At 40.4% G+C, this 21,344-nt stretch overlaps 1 protein-coding gene across 1 annotated transcript in view; it reads right to left on the bottom strand.

Moving 5' to 3' along the window:
- Nucleotides 1–7,741: 7,741 nt before the first annotated feature.
- PRELID2 (PRELI domain containing 2) overlaps nt 7,742–21,344 on the bottom strand; it is a 112,565-nt gene continuing 98,962 nt past the window's right edge. The window contains exon 7 of the mRNA XM_007949105.1: nt 7,742–7,801. Within this exon, the coding sequence (XP_007947296.1) occupies nt 7,742–7,801 (60 nt within the window). The remainder of the gene's footprint in view (nt 7,802–21,344) is intronic.

A 21,344-nucleotide genomic window follows, 5' to 3' on the forward strand; every position in this document is an offset into this window, starting at 1 on the left:
AGTCAGATGAAGTTTGGCCATTCTCACTTCCAGGGAGCTTTCCAGCTGCATTTCCTCCAGGACAGATTTGTTAGTTCTTTTAGCAGTCCAGAGTACTTTCAGCATTCTTCACCAGCACCAGAACTCAAAAGCATCAACTCTTCTTCGGTCTTCCTTATTCATTGTCCAGCTCTCACATGTATATGAAGCAACTGAAAATACCATGGTTTTTGTCAGGCACACCTTAGTCCTCAAGGAGACATTTTTGCTCTTCAGCACCTGAAAGAGGTCCTTTGCAGCCAATTTTCCCAGTGCTATATGTCATCTGATGTCCTCACTGCTGCTTCCATTGGCATCGACTATAGAACCAAGCAATGTGAAGTCTTTGATAACTTCAATCTTTTCTCCATGTATCATGATGCTGCTTACAGGTCATTTGCCCTCCTTTCAGGTCCAGTTCTGAGAATTTCTGTTTTCTTTATATTGAGATGTAATCCATACTGCAGGCTGTAGTCTTCAATCTTTATCAGTAAGTGCTTCAAGTCATCCTCACTTTCAGCAAAGTTGTGTTGTCGGTGTATCGCAGGTTGTTAATGATCCTTCCTCCAATCCTGATGCCACGTTCTTCTTCATATAGTTCAGCTTCTCGGATGATTTGCTCAGCATACAGATTATAAGTATGGTGAAAGGATACAACCCTGACACACTCCCTTCCTGATTTTAAACCACGCAGTGTCCCCTTGTTCTGTTCAAACGACAGCCTCCTGGTCGATGTACAGGTTCCTCATGAGTACAGTCAAGTGTTCAGAAATTCCTATTCTTCTCAACGTTACCCATAATTTGTTATGATCCACACAATCAAATGCTTTTGCATAGTCAATAAAACACAAGTAAACATCTTTAGGGTATTCTTTGCTTTTAGCCAAGATCCATCTGACATCAGCAATGATATCCCTCATTCCATGTCCTCTTCTGATTCCAGCTTGCATTTCTAGAAGTTCTCTGTCAATATAGTGCTGCAACCATTTTTGAATTATTTTCAGTAAGATTTTACTTGCATGTGATAGTAATGATATTGTTTGATAATTTCCACATTCTGTGGGATCACCTTTCTTTGGAATGGGTACAAATATGGATCTCTTCTAGTCAGTTGGCCAGGTAGCTGTCTTCCAAATCTCTTGACATTTGAGTTGAGCGAGTGCCTCCAGCAGGGTATTTGTTTGTTGAAAGATCTCAATGGGTATTCTGTCAAATCCTGGAGCCTCATTTTTCACCAATTCCTTCAGTACAGCTTTGACTTCATCCTTCATTCCATTGGTTCTTGATCATATCCACTTCCTGAAATGGATGAAGATCAACCAGTTCTTTTTGGTACAGTGACTCTGTGTATTTCTTCCATCTTTTGATGCATTCAATATTTTGCCCATAGAATTTTTAAAGATTGCAACTCGAGGCATAAATTTTTTCATCAGTTCTTTCAGCTTGAGAAATTCCAAGCATGTTCTTCCCTTTTGGTTTTCTAACTCCAGGTCTTTCTTTGCACATTTCATTATACTAATTGGCTTTGTCTGCTCAAGCTGCTCTTTGAAATTTTCTTTTCAGCTCTGTTATCTTGCAATTTCTTCCATTTTCTTTAGCTACTCTCTGCTCAAGGGCAAGTTTCAGGGTCTCTTCTGACATCCATTTTGGTTTTTTCTTCCTTTCTCATCTTTTTAATGACCTCTTGCTTTCTTCATGGATGTTCTTCTTGATGTCATCTGTGGTGGTTATGTTTGTCAACTTGGCTGGGCTTGGTTGAGTGTCTGGGCAGCTAGTGGTAGTTATTCCCCATGATGACACTAGCAATCAGCTCCATGGTGAGATCTACCACAAGCAGCTGAGTAGCTGCTTTAGGTATGTGGTCTGCTTCTCGTATTTAAGAAGCAGCCTTGGGAATGGTCTCTAGTTTATGGCACGTTTGGATCCTGCATGTAGCTGTGTCTTTCTTGAGCAGCCTACCATGCTCTGCTGACCTTGGGACTTACAATGGACTTGAACTAATGGCCGCCCATGTGGTTTGGTAACATCGGGACTGTGCCTTTTTAGTTGTCAACCTTGGGTTTTTCAGCCTCAGCAGCCAGCAGCTGTCTGAGTGAAGAAATGCCTCTAGCTCCAGTGGGCTGGGAGCAGGAGGCAGAGCTGAAGCCCATGGTTGAGGGGCTTTCACCCAGCTCCTGAAGCTTGGCACTGGAACTTGGACTTAAAGCCTCCAAATTGTAAGAATAAATTCCTCTGTTTGTTAAGGTCATCCTATTTGTGGTATATTTCTTATCAGAGCACCACTAGACAACCAGAACATCATCCCACAATTCTTCTGGTTTTCCAGTCACTGGTGTTTAATGCATCAAATCTATTCTTCAGATGGTCTCTAAATCAGGAGGGATATATTCAAGGTCGTATCTTGGCTCTCATGGACTTGTTTTAATGGTCTTTAACTTCAACTTGAACTTGCATATGAGCAGTTGATGGTCTGTTCCACAATCAGATTGACTACATCTGTGCCAAGAGGTGATGAAAAAGCTCGATATCTTTAGCCAAAATAACTCCAAGAGCTGATTGTGGAACAGTAATGCTTAGTAACTAGATATATGTGTTAAAACTCACTAAATAATACACTTGAAAATGGTAAATTTAATTGTTTGTAAGTAATACCTCAGCAAGGAGCCCTGGTGATGCAGTAGTTCAAATGTTTGGCTGTTAACTGAAAAGGTTGGCAGTTCGAACCCACCAGCCACTCTGCATGAGGAAGATGTGCCAGTTAGCTTTTGTAAAGACGTGCAGCCTTGAAAATCCTATGAGGCAGTTCCATTCTGTCCTACAGGGTTGTTATGAGTCAGAATCAACTTGACAGCAACAGGTTTGGTTTGGTTTGATTTTGGTTTAATACCTCAAAGAAGCTGATTTGAAAAAAACTTAAAGCCCCAACAATTATCCTCTAATTTACAGTAATTTCAGATTAATTTGGTAAAAGTATATACCCTCTATTTTACATGTGCTCCTCTGAGAAAACGGGTTATGAATTATAAGAGTTTGAATAATGTAAATCCTTTAAGAACTACATTGCATTAATGCATGAAATGGAAATGCCTGGCACTAAACTACTACACACACACACACACACACTCACTCACACTCGCTCACTGCCATCAAGTCAAGTCCGACTCACAGCGACCCCCTTTGGGTTTCTGAGGTGGTAAAACTTTACAGAAGTAGGTTGCCCAGTCTTCCTTCCAGGGAGTGGCTGGGGGGTTTGAACCACCAACCTTCTGGTTAGCAGTCAAGTGCTTTAGACACTGTGCCACCACAGCTCTTTAAACTCCACACATAAAATATATAAGCAATACCCTGAGCCCTGAGTTTATGGCTTAGTCCTCAACTACAGCAAAAGAGAGAAAGAAAAGAAGAAAGGGTAATTTAAGACCATATTTAATATTGTAAACTTGTTTAAAGTGATTCATTTTTGCATCTTTACTAGCAAGACTTTAAATCAAAAATGATTTAAAACTCATTTATAGTGAGTGTATTTTGTTTTTTAGCTCTCTTGCTCCAGTTTGAAGCCTATCAACATTAAGGTAAGAGGCTGAAAATCAGTGAAAAGCCATACAAGGAAAAGCATTCCTCTGATTAATCTATAATTGACCAAATTCATGGCAAAGATTTCAAAAACTCACTTATTTGCTTTCTCTGTACCCTAGCATTTAATCTATGTCAGGCCATAAATGTGAACTCACTTAGGACTTATTTTCAAAGTATTATCAGCATCACCTGGCAGCTTGTTGAAGAGGCATATTATAGGCCTCACCCAGACCTGCCAAATAAGGCACTCTGGGGGTAGAACCCTGCAATCTGCTTAAAAAGGCTTCCAGGTGATTCTGACAAAAAACACTGATGAAAAGATTGAAAACCACCAACTATACACCTTTCCCATGTAAATGGATCCCCTCACTCTTGCTTTAAACTCAGAATTGACTTTAGACCCCACTCCCCAGAGTAAAGTGTGATTTGTGTGTAAGGACACAAGCATTAAGAGGTGCTTAATAAGCTTGGTGGTTCAAACTCATGCAGGGGCACTTCAGAAAGGGTTTAGCAATCTGCCGTGGAAAGGTCACAGCCTTGAAAACCCTACAGAGCACACTTCTAGTCTGAAACACACAGGGTTGCCATGAATTGGAATTGACTCTATGGCAACTGTTTTTTGTGTTTTTTTTTTAAATGATCCTCACAAACAAATAAACAATAACAAAAACACCAGCCTGGAAAAATAGGGAGATGTGATCAAGTTCTCTGCAACGTTCCAAAGAATAGAACGGATATAGAAGCAAAGCATATTTAGATCCAATTCCAACAAACATTCTGTGAGTTCCTGCATTTGCCAAGCGTGTGTTGAATGAAATTATCTTGCTACACCTTCCCAGTAACAAATGTTGTTGTTGTTGTTGTTGTTGTTAGGTGCCATCATGTCTGACTCATAGCAACCCTATGCACAGCAGAATGAAACACTGCCCGGTCCTGAGCCAGCTCCACGATTCTTGCTACACTTGAGCCCATTGCCACCGCCACCGTGTCAATCCACCTCGTTGAGGGCCTTCCCCTCTTTTGTCAGCCCTCCACCTCACCAAGCATGACATCCTTCTCCAGGGAATGGTCCCTTCTGACAACATGACCAAAGTAGGTGAGACGAAGTCTAGTAATTCTCACTTCCAAGGAGCATTCCGACTGCACTTTCTCCAGGACAGATCTGTTAGTTCTTTTAGCAGTCCATGGTACTTTCAGAATTCTTCACCAGCACAATTCAAAAGCCTCAATTCCTCTTCGGTCTTCCTTATTCACTGTCCAGCCCTCACACACACACGAGGAGATTGAAAATATCATGACTTATGTCAGGCGCACCTTAGTCCTCAAGCAGACATCCTTGCTCCTCAGCATTTGAAAGAGGTCCCTTGCAGCCAACTTGCCCAGTGCTATACATTGTCTAACGTCCTGACTGCTGCTTCCATTGGCATCAATTGTAGAACTAAGCAATGTGAAGTCTTTGACAACTTCAATCTTTTCTCCATTTATTGCAATGCTGCTTATTGGTCCAGTTGTGAGGATTTTTGTTTTCTTTATATTTAGATGTAATCCATACTGCAGACTGTATTCTTCAATCTTCATCAGTAAGTGCCTCAAAACAAACACTTAAGTATTTGTTATGTTTGATGTATACTTAAGTATATGTCAAGTTTAACCCAAAAACCAAACCCATGCCCATCAAGTCAATTCTAATTCATAGCAATCCTATCATAGGGTTTCCAAGGCTGTAAATCTTTATGGAAGTAGATTGCTCCATCTTCCTTCCATGGAACAGCTAGTGGGTTTGAACTGCTGACCTTCTTGTTTGTGGTCAAATGCCTTACACACTATGCACCAGAGCTCCTTATATGTTAATTCTACAGAGGCTTAATATTAATCCCTGGGTAGGGCAAATGGGTAGCACTGGGCTGCTAACTTTAAGGTTGGAGGTTAAAGTCCACCAGAGGCACTTTGGAAGACAGACTTAATGATCTACTTAGGAACAATTAGCCACTGAAAACCCTGTGGAGCATCATAATTCTACTCTGACACACATGGGGTCACCATGAGTCAGAATCAACTTGACAGCAACGATAATATTAGTCAGAATAAAGGCAAACCTGCAAACAAGCAGGATCACTGTACATCTCTTCAACTACTGCCCACTCACAGGTCTGGCCAGCATGTTTTCAAGGTCAAGAAACTTGTATATAAATGTTTCTTTTGATTCTTCTTTGTTCAATATTGTTCATCACACTTAGCATACCCAGTTGCTTACACAAAACCATGCATACTGTACTTTTAAGCCAATGTATGTAAATTTGAAGAAGCTCTAGTAGTATAGTGGTTGAAACATTTGGCCACACCCACCAGCTGCTCTGTGGGAGAATGAGGCAGCTTGCTTCAATAAAGATTTACAGTCTTGTAAACACTATAGGGCAGTTCTACTCCATCTTTTACGGTCGCTAGAAATAGCTCAGTCGGGAGTGTGTAAGACTGAAGATCTAAAGGTCCCTGGTTCGATCCCAGGTTTTGGCAGTCTCAGTTTTTTGTAATTACCCTCACTTTGGGAGCTCCGGTAGCATAGTGCCTGAGGCACTTGATTGCTAACCAGAAGGCTGCCGGTTCAAGCCCACCAGCCCCTCCTCAGAAGGAAGATGGAGCAATCTACTTCTGTAGTGATACTGCCTCGGAAACCCAAGGAGGGGTTGCTATGAGTCGGGTCTGACTCAACAGCACATAACAACAACAACAAACAAGTGAGTTGGACAGCAGTGGGTTTGGTTTTGATTTAAGTAAATCTGAAATAACATTTAACTATTCCGGTCAGTGTTTGCTCTACACAAAGACTACCTTCTCTCAAATGCTAAAAACCTAAGTCCTATAACTTTTGTAAGATGCAAATTTACTATACTTTTTTTTAGTTTGCACTTTTTTTTTTTATTTTTATTGTGATTTGGGTGAAAGTTTACAGAGCAAATTCATTTTCCATACAGCAGCTCACACACACTTTGTCTCATGACATTGACTGCAATTTCCCACAATGCAACAGTTCCCCTACCACTTCCTCCCTATAGTTACCTCTTCTCTGTTTCCTTCCCTCCCAGGCACTCCGGCCCCATGAGCTGTTTGCCTGTACATACACAACCCTTCTATTCTCCCATGATTGATCTGTCCAAGGAGTGTATCTTTAATGTAAATGTTCAGCTCACATGCCTGTCTTTTGTTTGGCTGGAAGTCACAGGAGAAAATTCACTATACTTTTATTTGGGGCTTTGCTCTTCTCTTAAAAGACTTTGTTCTGCTCTGGCCAATATGAAGACCATTCTTATTCATGTAGACAATAGAAATTTAGGGCAAGTGGAGGGATTTGAGTAGTTCTGCAATTTCCCTGTTCACTCTACACCATTTGCCCTAAGCCGGAGGTGGCTAACCAGAAGGTTGGTAGTTCAAACCCACCAGCCACTCTCCATGGAAGGAAGACTGGACAATCTAATTCCGTAAAGATTTACCACCTCAGAAACCCGAAGGAGTTGTTATGAGTCGGAATCAACTTGATAGCAGTGAGTTTGGTTTTATTGAGAGGGGGCATGTGCTCCAACACAATCACTGTCCTTCTTTCATCTTGTGCCCATGGCAGACATTGCTAATCAATCAAGTTACTCTCACCCAAAGCCTGGAAATTCTTCTCAAGGCTTTGGGATCCTTCTTAATAGTAAGTCAAGCAGCTACCCTTAATCAATGGGAGTATGAATGACCAACAAAATAAATCTATTTCACTAGTCAATCAACATGCCCCTTCAAATCCTCCTGTTATTATTCTCAGAACAGTAAAATTAAGCTTTAGCTAATCCTGAGCTTCAGTCTTTACAAATCTATGCCACCTTGAGGGTCACAATCCCAGAAGTTTGTGCTGAACAGTTTTAACAATTTGAATGCAGCTGTAACCCAGCAAGTAGTGCAAAACTGCTTTGAAAATCAAAGAACCAAGTAAATAAAGGTACTGAACAGATAGCAAAACATCTGTGAAACAGTATGCCATGCATATAACTGGGAAATGTACAGCATGAATAGCCCAGGGAGGCCAGTACATAATGCCAGGCTTACAAGTAGGAGAACATGGCTCCAGTAAATGATTCTGATTTTTCTTTTGGTACTTACTGATGATTCTTTATTCGGCTAAAGGGGCACCACACTGTTCCTTTAGCAGCATCTCCATTATTCTAATTCCCTGTGTGGGAAAGAATGAAAAATCAAAACGCCGTATTTTATGGACAAGCACTTTTACATTTATCACAACCCTTTCCCTTAAGGAATCCAAGTCATGGCCATATATTCATTTCTGAAAAGTAGGCTCACAGTCATACCTTACATCTTTATAACATTTTACTCAGCAACTGCACATACATTATCTCCATATGTTATCAGAACTACTCAGAGAAGAAGGCAGAGCAGAATTTAGGATTTCCACTTTAAACATAGGAAAATAGCCTAATAGAAGTTAACCTCCTGAAGGTGATTTAGCTACTGAGTGGCATTTCCAGAACTGCAATAACAATAGTAATAGTTAATATGTATTGGACACTTATTAATGTGCTAGGTTCAGTGCTGAGATTTTTGTGTGCATTACCTTGTGTACTAGATGCTGTAACGTGCCACTGAGTTCCTCTTCAGGATTGAGTCACTCCTTCCACCAGCTGCCAGGACTGCAGGCTGCTGATGTTCACAGTGCACTCAGACAAAGGGAGTTGCCTTACCTAAGTGATGTCTGCTCTTCTAGAGCAGTTCACATCCAATGACTGGCAGATATAGAGGTATAAAGGCCTGGTCCACTTCCCTCGCTTTGGGATAACTCTGAAGGGTACGTTGGCTCCAGAGCTCCCCTTGGGATCAGCTGAGGCCCTCGTAATTGCAGTTCAAGTTCATCTCTGCCTAATCCTGTATCCCTCACTCTTTCAAAACAGTTGTTCCTGACAGTTTTCTCTACTCATCTATCTCTGAGTCTGTGACTGAAAGCAAGTCTAAGACATTTTGTTTTATGCACACAAAACCCTGAAAAAGTACTTCTTACCTTGTTTCACTAAAGAAGACACAAACAAAGCTTAAAGAAGTTACATAATTTGCCCAACATTACACAGCTACAGAGGTAATAAAGCCGGGAAAATAGCCCAGGTATTCTATTCTGGTTCCAGAGGCCAACCCTTCCTTTTCTTCAATTCTCATTGCACTACCATACAAACAAACCTGTCCACACACCCACCTTGGCCAGTAAAATTCTACCCAGGGTGTAAGAAGAAAGCAAGTGTTTCCTCTTTCCTACTTCAAGGACAAGTTTACAGACCACAGGATAATCCTTTAGATAGAAAAACAGGATTATGGTGTAATTATGAACTAGGGTCTTAAAGAAGTCAGAGGATCCCAGGGAAAGGGATGCTGTGCTTAGACATACTCAGAGCCTGCAAAGAAGGTTACAGAGAATAGTGATCTGTAACTTGAAAAATGGGTCCTCAGGCTCCTTGCAGGAAGATTGTGAAGTAGTAGGACTCAAGCAGACCCTAGAGTTCTGTAATTTTAACACCCAGATGAATTTGTTATGATCAGGTAGGGTTAGAAAATGCTGAGTGGGCCTAGAGGAGAAAAACAAAGACTTGCTACTTGGATTTGTTCTGAGCCAGGGGATGGGGGTAATAATAGGCATCTCTAGAGAATACAATAAAATTTAACATCAAAGTATACTGAATATAATTTAATCTTCCCTTGAGGATTAAGAACCTTCAGATTCTGCCTGGCTTTGGTATTCACTACAAATACTGCCATTGTCTTGGAAGGCAGAACTAAGGAACAGATCTTGACAGAATGCCAATGAGCATGGAGTGCTGGCTGAACCAAAGCAGCAAACTGCAAGCTCAGGAGCACTGCCATCAGAGTCAGGAGACCTAGGCTCTAGTCACAGCTCTGCCGATTATTCTGCTGGTTGCTTTAGGCGAGTCACTTTATCAAGCAGTCAACTTAGACCAGAAAGGCTGAGGGACTGCCTCGGAGATTGGATTAGTGCTCCCTACACCCAGCTGCACAATAGTTACTAGGGGGACCCACCAAAGCAAATACAGACCCCCAGCCCTACCTAGACCTACTTGATCAGAATCTCTGGGGCTAGGACCCAGGACTATATATATTTATAACATACTTCACGCGATTCTGAAGGACAACTAGTTCATTTACTAGAGTTTATAAACTGTAGCTTTATATCACCTTTACAATCTTTCATCTCAGCCAGTCTGGGAATTGAAATAAGTTCTCCTTAATAATTTCTAGAGATATACAGTATGTCAAATAAAAGACAAATCCATACTTCGTAAGGAGAGAGTATATTCAAAAGTGTTATTGCAAGGGGCAAGGGACTAATGTGATGGGGACTTGGTAATAGGGAGGCAAACAAAAAACTCACTGCCTTCGAGTTGATTTGACTCATAGTGACCCCTCCTTGAGTTTCTGAAGCAGTATCTCTACAGAAGTAGATTGCCCAGTCTTCCTTATGAGGAGTGGCTGGTGGGTTTGAACCTCCAGGCTTCTGGTTAGTAGTCAAATGCCTTAGGCACTACGCCACCAGAGCTCCCAATAGGGAGAAAGCCCTGACTCTAAGACTAGCAAGCATCTCCAGAGTTAGGCAAAAGAGGCTTTTCTTTTATAGAAGAATGAACAAGGCTAGAAAAAACCAGGTGACGGAAAGTGGGATGAAAGGGTGGTGTGACCAGATATTAGATGAGAGAACTTTCATGCTGAAGTCAGCCTACTCTCCAGGTGGGGCCCTTTAAGGAGAGGGTTATATATTCACTCTGGCTGTTGTTGTTGTTGTTGTTAGGTGTCATCAGTTTGGCTCTGACTCATAGTGACCCTATGTACAACAGAACAAAACACTGCCTGTTCCTGTGCCAGCCTCACAATACCTGACCTCCTCATTGTAGCCACTCTGTCAATCCATCTTGTTGAGGGCCTTCCCCTTTTTCTCTGACTCTCCACTTTACCAAGCATGATACCTTCTCTAGAAAATGGTCTCTTCTGGCAACATGACCAAAGTAGGTCAGACAAAGTCTGGCCATGCACACTCCCAAGGAACATTCCAGCTGCATTTCTTCCAGGACAGATTTGTTAGTTCTTCTGGCGGTCCATGGTACTTTCAGTATTCTTTGCCAACACCACAACTCAAAAGCATCAACTCTTGTTTGGTCTTCCTTATTCATTGTCCAGCTTTCACATACATATGAGGCAATTGAAAATACCATGGCTTGGGTTAGGCACACCTTCATCTTCAAAGAGACATTTTTGCTCTTCAGCACTTTAAAGAGGTCTTTTGCAGCAGATTTGCCCAGTGCAATACAACATCTGATTTCTTGACTGCTGCTTCCACTGGTGTTAATTGTGGAAACAAGTAATATGAAATCTTTGACAACTTCAATCTTTTTTTGCATTTATCATGATGCTACTTATTGCTCCAGTTGTAAGGACTTTTGTTTCCTTTTTGTTGAGCTGTAATCCATACTTCAGACTGTAGTCTTTAATCTTCATCAGTAAGTGCTTCAAGTCATCCTCATTTTCAGCAAGCAAAGTTGTGTTGTCTGCATATCTCAGGTTAATGATTCTTCCTCCAATCCTGATGCCATGTTCTTCTTCATATTGTCCAGCTTCTTGGATTATTTGCTCAGCATACATATTGAGTAAATATGGTGAAAGGATACAACCCTGACACACTCTCTTCCTTATTTTAAACCATGCAGTTTAAAGTTTCTCCTTGTTCTGTTCAAATGGCAGGCTCCTGGTCTATGTACAGGTTCCTCATGAGCACAATTAAGTGTTCTGGAATTCTCATTCTTCTCAATGTTATCCATAGTTTGTTATGATCCACACAATTAAATGTCTTTATGTAGTCAATAAAACACAAGTAAACATCTTTCTGGTATTCTTTGCTTTCAGCAAAGTTCCATCTGACATCAGCAATGATACCCCTCATTCCACATCCTCTTCTGAATCCAGCTTGCATTTCTGGAAGTTCTCTGTTAATATACTGCTGCAACTGTTTTTGAATTATCTTCAGCAAGATCTTACTTGCATGTGATATTAATGATACTGTTCAATAATTTCCACATTCTGTGGGATCACCTTTCTTTGGAATGGGTACAAATATGGATCTCTTCCAGTAAGCTGGAGAGGTAGCTGTCTTCAAATTTTTTGGCATAGATGAGTGAGTGCCTCCAGTGTGGCATCCATTTGTTGGCACATCTCAATGGATATTCCGTCAATTCCTAGAGCCTTGTTCTTTGCTAATTCCTTCAGTGCAGCTTTGACTTCTTCCTTCAATATCATTGGTTCTTGATAATATGCCCCCTCCCGAAATGGATGAATATCAACTAATTCTTTTTGGTACACTAACTTTGTGTGTTCCTTCCATCTTCTTTTGATGTTTCCTGCATCATTTAATATTTTGCCCATAGAATCTTTCAATATTGCAACTTGAAGCTTGAATTTTTTTCTTTAATTCTTTCAGCTTGAGAAATGCCAAGCATGTTCTTCCATTTTGGTTGTCTAACTCCAGATCTTTGCACATTTCATTATAGTAATTGACTTTGTCTGCTTGAGCTGTTCTTTGAAGTCTTCTGTTCAGCTCTTTTATCTTTCATTTCTTCCATTTGCTTTATCTACTTACTCTCCATTCAGAGTCTCTTCTGAAGAGCTCAGCTCAGGCTGAGGTGAGCCAAAAGTTCAGAAACTTGGGAGGAAGAGAAACCTAACCAAAGTTTGATCAACAAGCATTTTGTACTAAATGATTAATGAGGACAAGAGATTCAACTTCAGCTAATAATTTGTAAGGTAAAGAATGGGAATTTGGAGGGTCTGTGTCTGGCCTTGTCATAGAGAAACAAAGGGGCATCCACAGACTTCTCTAAGTCATGGGAGGAAGGGTATTTCTTTGCATGAGCCATTTTCCATAGCAGAAAAGAGTGGGGGATTTCTGAGCCTTTACTCTTTTCCAGGATCACAGGGCTCAGGTAAAATTCAGCATTGTCAAGTATATACTGTGCCCTTACAGTTATTCACCTTTTAAAGAAAATGGCAAATTATAAAAAGGTGGAGACAGGGGAAAGAGCGAAACAATTACCACACCAAACTCACTGCCATGGAGTTGGATCTGACTCACAGCAACCCCTCCTTGGGTTTCTGAGGTGGTATCACTATGGAGGTAGATTACCCAACGTTCCTTCCCAGGAGTGGCTGGTGGGTTTGAACTGCCAGCATTCTGGTTAGCAGTCAAATGCCTTAGGCACTATGCCACCAGAGCTCCTGTGAAACAATTAGTGGAATGAATCTATATCAGTTCCTTTAACATAAGACCCAGATAGCAGGGCTTTGAACTAGTTTATTCCAGTTTGACCCCTTGCTGAAAATTTGCATTTCCACATCAATATACTGAATCAGAATCCACATTTTAACAAGAATCACCTGGGGATCTTTGTAAAATGTGGACTCTAATTCAGTATACATGGGGGAGAAATGCAAATTCTCAGCAGGGGGCCAAACCAGAATGAACTTGTCCAAAGTCATGCTGGGTAGTTCATTTCTGCTCTCATTCATTCAATAACAGACCCAGTCAACAAATATTTATTGTGCACCTACTACATATACTAGAAGCTAAATGGAGCACAAACAAGACAAAGTCCCTGCCTGCATAAAGTTTACAGTCCAGTGAATCCCAGGCAGTTGTCATTCCTCTGCTTCTATCCAGGTGTAACTCCTGGATGATAATTAAATGCCCTCCTTCTATTGCCAGGGCAAATAAAAACTGTCACATCAATTCCCTTCCAAGCTTTTTGCAGAGTAGGCACATAAATTTAGTCGGTATGTCATTAAAACAAGGAAAATACACTCCTTCCTCAGGAAGTGAGACCCCTTGAACTCTCATCCATCTAAATTAAGAATGCCACCACTTAGTGAGCTGAGCACTAATTGACATAAGTGAAGACTCTGAGGTTTGCCTTGGGGATTGAAAGACATTATTTATTGAATCAATTACATTCACAATGTGACAGTTGATTTTTCTTTCACTTCTTTCACCCTCTCTCGTATGAGAGATTAAAGTGGTATCACTTTAGTCTTTAAAGCATAAGAGTTAGAAAAAGAAGGTGGGGGAAGGGGACAGGATGAGAAGCCTAGAAAATGAATAATAATAATAAAACACACACACACACACACACACAACCTAACAGGGAGGCCAAGCCGTTATTTAGTACCTCTCTTTGGTAAGGAAGGACCAAATCAAAACCCAATCAATAGAGGCCTTTCAAATAAAGTTACAACACTTAAATCTCAACCCTCAGGAGATCAGGTTTAAAGGGGCTAAATTTACACCACTTATCACACAATGATGCCTGCAATGCAGAACAAACCTTAAGTGGATCCACCTTTATAGATATGGCTTAAAAGCTTTTTAGAATGACAAACCATAAACCAGCTTGAATTTATTATTTTTCTTCCCTTTGAGAATATTTTTCCCTATTACAAGGCTATCTTTCTCTATTTGCCAATGTACAGATAAGTGAGCTCTCTCACAGTCTCATTTCCCTAATACCAGAGCTGGGCTGGCCAAACGCATGCCCACAAAGGAGCTGTAGCATCGAAACTATTCAAAACACTTTAAGAATCTTGGAAAAATTGCCGATTACTACTGAAAACCCAAAGCTTATCTTAAGAAGAGAAGGAATCAGTTGGAAGTAAAGGTAGCTAAGTCCAGATAGTACATTTATTCTGTTATCAAACTGATGCTTTCTCACGAAGCTCTGATTTACCGAGAAAGCAATCTTAGACCTTACCAAAAATTACAAAGTTCTAAAGCGGTTCTCAAAAGACACATCCATGGGGAGCTCTTCACAAAACAGAATTGCTCACTTAATTATCACAGTGATGAAAGATTGGTGTTAAAGACCCCCACTGGAAATTAAGTCTCATCGCCACAGCTTTGAAGTAAATACCATGAACAGTTAACATTGCCCACTGTGTGGACAGGACTGCATTCTGCTGTGGTGAATAAGGATATAGATAAGACATAAAGCCTCTACTCAAGGGGTTGTCAGTCCCTCGGGAGGAAACAGACAAATGCAAATAAATGAGAGGCAAGGCAGTCTCTGAGAATCAGGGCAACGTTTAAAAGAAAACTGGTTCTGTGGAAGAAGAAAAGCAGAGATTAAAGAAAGGACTTGTAAAAACCTGGTGAAAAAATACAATCTGCGTAAGACCCAAAGTCCAGTTATGAACGTGGCACATGGAAATAAATGGGAAAGACCAAGCACTGGGAAGCTTAATGCATGGAGGTGGGAACTACAGCACACAGTTAAGAAACTGTCTTCCTGAGGTGGGGATGGGGGTTATGGTTGGAAATGTAGGCCAGATGTAGTAGGAGATAAGACTACAGGCAGTCCCCAGGTTACAAAGGAGACCATTCCTAGCGTGTTTTTAAGTCAAATTTGTAGGAAATTAGGAACAGGTGTTTATCATTCTTACTTAGCTTTACTTTAGTGTAAGAAAATGCTCAAAGCCTTTCCAGCTGATTTAAAAGCAGCAAATGCAGCAAGTGAAGGTGACTAAGATGAAAAATTTGTTTCAAGTTGGGCTTGGTTCAATTGTTTCAAAGTGAGGGCAAATTTACATAACATTAAAGGGCAAATAAGAGTTTTCCAATCTACAGATGTTGACAACCTGGGGATTTACTGTATTACAATCTCAATCTTTCCACCACAATCAACATGCACACCCATACACAGAGTTCCTCCTACCTTCACTCTGCTCTTTCCTTAAGACAGTAGAACTAAAAGGTCCCTCTACAACCACAAATGCCATTTTATTATGCAATGTCACTGTTAGAGAAATTTAAGTCCAAGTCCAAGATCACTGTTAAGACCTTGGACATGCTTTGATTACCTCATCTTTGAATGGACATAATAATAACATGGGCTTGTATGGATTAGGTATAATGATGCATGCAGAATACTGCTACTATAGTACTTCACTGATGGTAATTATTCAGTAAATGAGTAACTGTTCTTCATCTAAATCTCTTCCATGATCATTCAATCCCACTAGAATCCCATAATCCGGTAGGGCCTTGTCTGTCTTATTTAAAATGTATCCCCTAGAAGAACATAAAAGGAGCTCTGGTAGCATAGTGCCTAAGGCACTTGACTGCTAACCAGAAGGCTGGCAGTTCAAACCCACCAGCCACTCCTCGGAAGGAAGGTTGGGCAATCCTACTTCTGTAGTGATACTGCCTCGGAAACCCAAGGAGGGGTCGCTATGAGTTGGGACCAACTCGACGGCAAATAACAACAACAACAGAACATAAAAGGCATGCAATAAATGTTTACTGAATGAATGAGTGAATCTAACAACTAACTAATGAGTAAAAGTGATTTACTGTCACATTTGATAGTAAATGCTTAAATGCAGGGAATAGAATTAACTTACATTTTAATCATTATTGTCTAGTGCAGAATTTGGCACAGAATTGGTGCTCAGTAAGAGTCCCTGGCTGGTACAGTTAATGGCCTCTGCTGTGAACCAAAGGTTGGAACTTTCAGTCCCCTCAGAGGCACCTTGGAAGAACGGACTGGTGATCTTCCACTGAAAAATCAGCCATTGAAAACCCTGTGGACAACAGTTCTATTCTGACAAACACGGGGTTGCCCTGAGTTGGAGCTGACTCTATGGCAACCAGTTGGCTTGGTTTAGCTGCTCAATCTTTGCTGATTTTAGGACTGAATACTGCTGAATGCTAGGTTGAAGAGTTTAAATTTTGGAATAACAACGCAATCTTCCCTGTAGTTAGCATTCTTAAAAGTGTGGCTCAAACAGTCTGGATGCCAAGGGCTGTCATAGGAGATGAAAGAACAAAATAAGGGAAAGAGTGAAGGCTGAAAGCATGAAAGAAAAGGTAGGCAGACAGGAAGGAGAGGGGGATGTAGAAAGTAACGGCAGCAGAGATGGGCTTAATATGGGTTGAGAAGAATCTGAATTAGACAAAAGGAGTGAAGAAGGTGAGACAATTTGGGATGCTGAAGTCTGCTTATAAACCACTCACCTCTTGATAAAAATAAAAAACATAACAAACTCACTGCCATCAAGTCAATTCTGACTCACAGCGACCCTACAGAACTCAGTAGCACTGCACCATAGGGTTTCCAAGGCTGTAAATCTTTAGGGAAGCAGATAGCCTCATCTTACTCCCATGAAGTGGCTGGTGAGTTCAAACCACCAACCTTTTGGTTAGCAGCCAAATGCCTTAACCACTGCACCACCACAGCTCCTTCCTGATAAAAAGGTTTACATCAAATTTACTTCAGAAACCAGGCTTTCTTTTTGACTCTAATTCTTTTTATTAACTTGATTTATATAAAAGTTTTCTGGAAGCTTTTCATTACTTTATATAGGATCAACTATATGAATGAACAGTAGAGTAAGAATATGACACTCTCCTGCTTCAACCCTCCAATAGTGTGCCACTGCTCTCATAAACTCCTTATCATGACCACAGGGCTCTGTATGATGTGGTTTACCCACTTCTCCAACCGCAGCTCCTTCCAGTTCCCCCTCACCACTCTACAGCTACACAGGCCTGCTTTCTGCTCCTGAAGATGTCAGTATTCTGAGGATGTCACTCATTGTTCCCTCTGGCCAGAATACTTCCCAGATCTTCACATGGCAGCCTAGCTCCTTGAAATATTCAGATCTCAACCCAAACAGCACCACCTCAGAGACTCTCCTGAATGCCCTAGCAACAACCCAATTACGGTCTGGATCCCACCAGCCTGTCATACTGTATTTACACCACTCATTGCTATAGGAAATGACCATGTTTGTTTGTATTTTGTACTGTTTGTCACCCCACACGCACTAGTATATAAGCTCCATGGGATCAGAGACCTGGCCAGTGTTCACTGCTGAATCCCCAACAACTAAACTAGAATCCAGAACATAGTGGACATATAAATAAATCTGCATTGAGTTTTCCTGTCAAAAAGTAAGAAAAACACTGCTAAGAACTTCTCCAGGAAGAGCTCTATTGCCACAGTAAAGCATTTTTAAAGTAATGCTGCCCGATTCTTTCAGTTTTTGAATTCCTCATCTGTAAAATTGGGAAAACACCAAATAATAATAGTTAAAATTTATTAGGAATATACTGTATGCCAAGCACTGTGCTGACTGCTTTATCTGCATTAACTTATTTTACCCTCCCATCTGCCTTACAGGATAATTGTCTTTTTTATTATGGATGAGATGAAGCTCAGAGAAGTTAAGCATGCTGTCTAAAATCACACAGTAACTAAGAAGCAGAAGCATGATTTGGCCTAGGCAGTCAGGCCTAAGAGCCCAGAATCTTAGACCACTGAGGGACAAGGGAGGGGAGGTTTACGCGAGCTTGTGTGTGTGAAAACACTTGTTATAACATTGGGTCTATAACAGGTGCTTTTCTTCCCATCCCAATTGCTTATGCTCAAAAAGCCTGATAAATAAATCATATTATTTCAGTCCTGCTGCTGAACAAAAGGGAATGATTCCTAGCATAGGAATCAATATTTAATCACATCTACAAATTATTCCAAACACATTGTTCTTCATGTAAGAACATCCTGTTAGAATGTATGACTTCAATATAATTTTCCCACAGTGGCTAATGAACTCTTGAGTAAGATTCATTTTTATTTTGATAAGTAACTCAAAATCTTTAGGTGTATCTGCAGAACATTAAACTGACATAATAACTCGGAGGTCTTTGCTTCACATTATAAAGCTTTCTCTCTCCTTAAGGAAAATTTTTAATTCTCAGTTTATGAAGAAAAAGAAAATAGCCCAAAATAATAAAGTCAAAAAGTTAGGACAGAGCTGATAGTATTTAGCGCAGATAGGCAATCCTCAGCAAAGGGCTAACAGTGTTCTGATTTAGAGAAATGTCCCATGATCAAATATCAAAATAAAAGATTACCAAGTGTTGTGGTTACGTAGTGCCACTCTGAAAAGAATATACCACACATGGGATGGCCTTAACAAACAGGAGCTTATTCTTATAATTTGGAGGCTTTAAGTCCAAGTTCAAAGTGCCAGGCTCTAGAGGCTGGGTGAAAGCCCCTCAACCTTGGGGTTCAGCTCTGCCTCCTGCTCTGGGCCCACTTGCGCTAGAGGCATTTCTTCACTCAGACAGCTGCTGGCTGCTGAGGCTGAGAAGCCCCAAGGTTGACAAGTAAAAAGGCACAGTGCCGATGTTACCGACCACTCGGCAGACCATTAACTTAAGTCCACTGTAAGTCCCAAGGTTAGCAGAGCATAGCAGGCCGCTGAGCAACAACATGGCTACATGCAGGGCCCAAGCATGCCATAGGTTAGAGACCATTCCCAAGGCTTCTCTTTACATACAGGAAGCAGACCATATCCCAAAGGCTGCTTGTGGTCGATCCCACCATGGAGTTGATTGCCAGTCTCATCATGGGGAATAACTACCACCACCTGCCCAGTCACTCAACCAGGCCCAGACAAGCTGACACAAAAACATAACCACCATACTAAGCCATACTGTCAATTTTCAAATAAACCCTGAACTGAGAATTTTAGTAGCTGAAAAGCAGTGACAATTTGGTCACTGGTATTTCTCTATTTTATAAAATTACGTTCTGAACTCCAATGTGACTCAACTAGTCATATTTTCATTTTGAATTTTAAAGCATGTGACCTTGGACTTCATGTAAAATGATTTACCTACAACTAATCAAGGTCAGCCTTTCACCCAATGCCACAACCCATCTATGACATTTCTTACAACTGACCATCTGTTTTCTATTTAGAAACCTGTATTGAAGAAGAGGTGGTAGTGGTTCTTTTTTTTTTTTTTTTTTAATTATAGTTTGAAATTTTACAGAGCAAATTCATTTTCTATTCAACAATTTATACACATTTTGTTTCATGACATTAGTTATAATCCCCTCACTGTAACAGGACTCTTCCCACCTCCCCCCTGGGTTTCCCAATTCCATCCATCCTGCTTTCCTGCCATTTCCTGCCTTCTAAGCTTTGCTTTTGGGCAAATGCTGCCCTCCTGGTCTCGTAGGGTTAATTGCTCTGATTAGCTGCCATCAACTTGACCCTTTACTCACGGTGACCCCATGCACAATGGAATGTACTACTGCCTGGTCTAGTGCCATCCTCAGATTGGTTGGGGATTGGACCTTTGTGATCTATATAGGGTTTTCATTGGCTGATTTTCAGAAGTAGATCACCAGGACTATTTTACTGGTCTTAGTCTAGAAGCTCCACTGAAACCTGTTCAGCATCAGTAACAACACACAAGCCTCCACTTTCCACTGACAGACAGGTGGTAGCTGTGCATGAGGTACACTGGCAGCGAATGGAACCCGTAATGTAGTTAATGCACTCAGCATGATTCCTGCAGCACAGAAAGTACTCAATAAATACTACCTGTTATTCTTATCTTTCCTATTACCCCTACATTGGTTAAGAAGTTCCTCAGCTTTTAAGACTATTTTTTAAAAGCAAAGGTTAAGACATAAGAAGTCTTAACACTTTGGGGAAAATAATATAATAATTTGTCCATTAATTCAATAAATATTCATTAAACACTGACTAGATGCTGAATGGGAGCTTTGGTGGTATAGTGCCTAAAGCATTTGACTGCTAACCCACCGGCCACTCCTTGGAAGGAAGACTGGGCAATCTACTTCCATAGAGATACCACCTTGGAAACCCAAAGAGGGGTCGCTGTGAGTCGAAATGACTAACAGCAGTGAGGTTTTTTGTTTGTTTGGTTTTTAAATATGCTTAATACTGAGGATAAATTGGAGAGTTTCACACAAAAGCCTACCTCTTAGTGAGGGAGACAAAAAATACAACCAAAAAAAATCATAAAAATAGTTATATACAATAAGAGTGCTTCAGGGAACCTTTCTAAGGTAATGATGCAAAACATGAAAGATTCTACATATAAAGATGTTTTACATGGTCTCGTTTATAATGGTGAAAACTTGGAAATAATCTCAGTCCTCAGCACTAAAGAAATGGTGAACTAAATTAGTATATAACTACTTGATGAAATATTACGCAGTCATTAAAATGATGGCTTTGAAGTTTATGTAGTTATGGTGAACAGTATTTGGGATAAAATATTACTTGAAAAAAACAAAACATAAAATTGTACTTAGACTGTAATTATAACTGTGTTTAAAATTTGCATATAAAAAGGACTAGAAGGAAACACCAATTTGGTTATTATAGTTGGGTTAGAACAGAATAATAATGATCATTTACAAAGTATTTATTGTATGCCAAGATATCTGAAGCACATTTTGACACTATCTCATTTAATTCTCACACTTAGTAACATAGGCACTATTCACATTTCACCCTGAGAAAGGTTAGATTAATGCATAGCCTATGAGGGAATGCATTAGGAACTACACCTAGGTAGGGCTGAATCCAAAAATATTATAACCACAAAATCACTAAACATCTGTCTATAACCACTAAACATATGTCTATAATGTCATAATGGGAAAAATAAGATTTTGCCTATAACTTTCTTACATTTTCCTTTTTAAATGATGACAACAGGCAGGATATAAGATCAACATCCAAAAATCAGTGGGATTCCTCTACACCAGCAAAGAGATTGCTGAAAAAGAAATAAGGAAATCAATACCATTCTCAATAGCTACCAAAAAAATAAA

The sequence above is a fragment of the Orycteropus afer genome, unplaced genomic scaffold (genome assembly GCF_000298275.1).
Source record: "Orycteropus afer afer isolate SDZICR_OR568_19922 unplaced genomic scaffold, OryAfe1.0 scaffold00238, whole genome shotgun sequence".
Classification (NCBI taxonomy): domain Eukaryota; kingdom Metazoa; phylum Chordata; class Mammalia; order Tubulidentata; family Orycteropodidae; genus Orycteropus; species Orycteropus afer.